At 27.2% G+C, this 5,021-nt stretch overlaps 1 protein-coding gene across 1 annotated transcript; it reads left to right on the top strand.

The window, feature by feature from the left end:
• Positions 1–1,776: 1,776 nt before the first annotated feature.
• PCYB_001960 (hypothetical protein) lies at positions 1,777–2,798 on the top strand (the record flags this gene model as incomplete). Its single annotated transcript, XM_004227618.1, has 5 exons — positions 1,777–1,823; positions 1,880–1,995; positions 2,029–2,300; positions 2,333–2,521; positions 2,658–2,798. 3 exons carry the CDS (start codon positions 1,777–1,779, stop codon positions 2,298–2,300), a joined length of 435 nt encoding a protein of 144 aa, XP_004227666.1. The 3' UTR covers positions 2,333–2,521; positions 2,658–2,798.
• Positions 2,799–5,021: the final 2,223 nt, after the last annotated feature.

Genomic DNA, 5,021 nt, shown 5'->3' on the forward strand with positions numbered 1-5,021 from the left:
TTAAGTACATATTAATCCATACAAAACGTAGTACGTCACAAATTATTTTTCTGTAAATTTTGATTTATTAAAATGCTTAAGTGTAATTTCGCGCTACTAATAAGAAATAGGACAAATAATTTTAAACCCTCACAAATTTAAACTCTAATTTGCATTGAATCGTTTGTTAATTAACCTTTATTTGGCTTTAAAAATGTTGTCTTACATAAAAAAGAATCCTCTTTTTTCGTAGCAATATTTCATTTTACATTTCTGTTCTTAATTAGTGATAAAACTCTGTTCTTTTCGCCAATTGGAATGCCGCATTTTAATTATTTTCTTAAAAGTTACATTCCCGAATTTCTGAATGTAGCCACTTGTTTAATTCCCGCTCCAATAAATTCTACAATTTGAGCTTCTTTTCTTGCCTTTTATAAAAAATTTCCAAAAAAAATACTTAAAAAAATCTCCTTAAATATGCTATGTTATGCTATGCGACCTAAATAATGCCCATATAATTAAATTCTTCTTTCTTTTAATACCAAAATGCTATTTTTAGTGATGGTAAAACGTTTGTTTTTAAAATAAGATAAATGAAAAATATAGAAAAAAGGAAAACTCCGATTTTTTAATGCTACCATTTGAATATTTATCTGGTAAAAATTGCCAACAAAATTATAAATAGGATGATGTTGACAATTTCTGGTATTCTTTACCTTCTATACTTCTGTAAATAATTAATCTTAAAATTGGTGTATTTCGTTATGTTACATTTCGTCCTATTTAGCATTTTTTTTCCCCTAATTTTTAACACTAAGAATACGTCAGTTTGTTGTTTTCATATAAATTATATTTTCTTAAGTGTGAAAAAAAATTTTTAATTTTATTTGAATAATTTTCATTTAATACTATCAATTCTTTTAACCGCATTACTATAATAGTAATATAATAAATTTATTCCCCATTAAAATTATTGCGGAATATCCAAAAATAGGGGGACATAAGGATTATATATCATAAAGAAGTTTTTCCTGCTTAATTCGTAAACCGCGACAATATGCAAGATAAACGGGAAGGTTTAAAGATAACAAAACAAAAAAAATATAAAGTTTATTATTATGCGTTAAATAAACGTCTTGATGTAGAATGGTTTCCTTATTCTTAACATCGTTGTGGCGTAGGGTACATAATAATTTATGCTTATCTGTTAGATCGAATATTGTAAACCGTAAAACATGACAACATATTTGCTACAATGGTACAGACGAATGAAGAAAAAAATAGTTTGCTTCATCAGAAAAAAATAAAATAATACCAGTTTTTAGTAAAAACATGAAAGATATAATATTCTTTGATGTAAAAACAAAGACTGTAAAAGAGATATGTGCGCACACATGGAAATAATAAATCGTTTTGTAGGGAACTGTTAAAAAATATATGCATATTTGATAGCCTTACCCATTTGTACTTTGTTTTGTCTACAGAATCAACACGTACACGAAATTATCAATGTCAAATATACGTTTCGAATAATATATATAGCTTAGCACAACGTAATATTAAAATCGTATTATATGCTACACCTCCATTAATCTCATTATTTAAGACATAAAAATGAGTTAAATGCTGAAATGAAATATTAATCTGTTCGTTTTTGAAACACTCTACCTAAATGGAAAAATATACCAATTTATATCATTTCTCAATATCTTTATTTATGTCTAACAAAATGAAGCAATTTAAAGTACCCTATTGCGAAATGGTAAATTGCCATAATACAGGTATCTACCTATAAAAATGACATATCCAAATTATTTACTAAAACGAAATAAAACAGAAATTCTGTTATAATTAAAATTAATGTTTAAACAATACCTGTTATAAGTTTTTTGCCTTTTAGAAGAAATGTAACTGCTAATGTTGACCTAGGCTGTTTAGGTGTAAATGATGATATTGAAGATGAGCTTCGTCGTAAATTTGCGAAATTGGACAGTTCTAATGGTACTTATGACATTAGTAAGAAATGTGAATAAATAAATAATTTTTTAGATGAACAAAAGAATATTTATAATGTGTGTTATGAACACCGTTACAAACAATGTTTTTGGTATACTCCGAAAATAATCAAGAAATTCTTATCAGAATCTATGAAATATCATATATGTCCTCAACAATGGATATGGGAACCAGAAGAAGCCACTAAATTGACAGTTAAAGAGGAAGAATCACATGGTGAAAATGAAAAACAAACAAGTACAGAAAATATTTCTGAGTTTTCTCAAAAATCTGCACTAACAAGGAAGTTCATATTCAACTCCTGATTTAGGAGCTGATCGAAACACAGATCGTCTTAATGTATCTTCTGCTGTTGAGGCGCTTCCCTCAAATCTTTCTACTTCACATGATTCCCAAATTACAGAAAAAAATTCCGTTAAATATACTATTAAAAAAAATAATTAAGGAAGATAGTCTAGTTTTACCAGACGTGTCTGACAATCATGCTTTGGGTGATATGAAATTTTGTGTTGAAATTTTTGATAAGGTTTAAAAAGCTGATATGCATTCTTATGGTGACGAATCTGTTAAATATGTAACATGCGAACTTAAACCAGATGATGAAAATCCTGAAAACTATATTACATTTAAGCCACTTCCTAAATTAACTCAACATAGTCCAGATAATAATTCTAGATCAACAAATAACGCTCAGCCGAATAATTGTAGGGATAATTCTCAATTATCTGTTTCTACGCCTCCCCCATCTGTTGAACCTCATAGGGAGAAGTTACCTTTTATACAAAGTAAATGTTCTGAAATAGGAGACCCTTCTCTCTCAGAAAAAATCCCCTGAAATTCAGGGTTACCCTAAAGAACATGCGTCCCATGAAGGGGAAAAAACTACCGAACCATTATCAGCTTTTACAAAATCATCAGATACTCACATAACTTCAAATTCTGGAGAAGATTCACATGGACCTTTTAATTCTGGTAATGCAGGTACCGTAAACTAGAGTTTATGTTCTAATCTATCAAATAATTATATACATTATGATGAAAGAATGACACTATTTAATAGTCATAATTTTAATATTTCTTTCGTTACAGATGGAGCAAACATTACTATAGATGGCGAAGAATTAGATGTTTTTCATTCAAAAACTGAAGATTTCCCATTAAAAGATTACATCGTAATGGCTGCAGTAGCATTTGGAATTATTACGTTATTTTCCTTTCTTTTAAAAGTAAAAGGAAATTTGTTCATCAATCGTGTTATAAATATTTTTATAATTATTTGTTTTAATTAAAATATAATTTTGCAAATCTGTTTGTTCTTGTCTTGCAGATCACTCCCTTGGGGTTATACTTCAGCAAAAAAAAGAGGAAGAACAAACAAAAATTGAGGAACAAATACAAGAAATATTATCGGGGCAATCAGGAGACTCAAAAAATTTCTATATGCCATACAGTCCTCAGAATTAATAATCATACAAAGATTAGAAGAAAAAGTCAAAACGTAATTAAAAAAAAAAAAATTACATAAAATGAGGATTAAAATGAAAAGATTGTATTTGTTGAAAGTGTTGTAAACATACACTCATTTCTAAACTGTTAAATGAAGAAATAACGAGGAATGTTGAAACTGTTAACTAATAAAAAATGATAGTTTTACCATGAAAAAGAAAATGTCATGATACATTCACTTCGAATAGAAAATAAAATTTCACATAAAAAAACGTGGAATATGTAAATTGTACATTATTTTACCAATTTTCTCACCTTTTTACACTTTTATAAGGCAAAAGTTAAGAGCTTTTTTTTCGCTGTACCTAGGAAGGCACTATTTATTCGGATTAGGCATCAATTTGTTTTGGACTTTCTCCTTATGTCCCAAGAGGAACATGTCCCTTTTTAAGCACTATTACCTTATCACATGGCTTAACTATTTTTTGGTATAATCATAAATGTGCCATAATGTTTCTGTTATTTATGAATTAACAGATTATCTTTTTTTTATGTGTAAAAATACCTTACCATGTGATGTAATACCAAAATTTACCTTTTTATTAAGAATATGTGAGCATGACAATTAATTTTTCAACTATAATTGTCCTAATTAAATGTTCATATTTGAAGTACCTATTATTTTGCTTTCTTTTTTTTGTAATTCTTGGGTAATTTTTATCATATATTATATTTAATACTTCTAAAAAACTAAATTGTTAATAAAATATAGCCGCTTATTATACTTAACAGTTATGGGTATGACTAATAAAATTGATAATAACCATAATTTCGGAATAACTTTTAACAATACTTCTCATTTTCTCGATAATTTATGAAGCATAAATTTATGTTCCACGAAATCGTATTCGCTATAACCACATAAAGTAATTCTCTATTTGATTTTTTAACCCACTTAATACTCATTCCTATATTTTCACCTGCCAATTTAACGATACAACAAATTGCTTTACTATAAAAAAGTTATATTCAATAAATTACTAATATGAAAATGTGATGCTCTCCAATATAGTAACAATACTGTTCTGCATTTATTTTTATAAATGTTAATGTTTTAAAAAGAACAGCAGTAAGTTTCTCATTTTTAGCATTTGTTTGGTTCTAATGAAATATATTTTTTATCTTTTATAAGCATGCAAAAAAAAAATTATATATATTTGTATAAATGGAAAAATATGTTTATTTCACACATTTTATAAGTGATCTAGGGAAGGTAAACTGTGCAAATTTATGAGTACTATCATTCACCCTTTTAAGAAACTCCCATAATATGTACCAATTCATCGCACTAATTACTATTTATTACTTCCGCCTATTAATAATAAAGAACTATACTTTAATCTATATCATTTCTCCTCTTAACCTAACACCTTTTAACAGACGAAATATTCTATATAAGTAGTAAAAATGATCAAATAAACAAACTAATTAAAATTTGCAATGATATGTTAATATAATTTGCAAGTTTATGGGTAGCTAATATGGCTAAGAAATAACCCAAAAAAAATTTTTACAGAAAA

The sequence above is a fragment of the Plasmodium cynomolgi genome (genome assembly GCF_000321355.1).
Source record: "Plasmodium cynomolgi strain B DNA, scaffold: 0064, whole genome shotgun sequence".
Classification (NCBI taxonomy): domain Eukaryota; phylum Apicomplexa; class Aconoidasida; order Haemosporida; family Plasmodiidae; genus Plasmodium; species Plasmodium cynomolgi.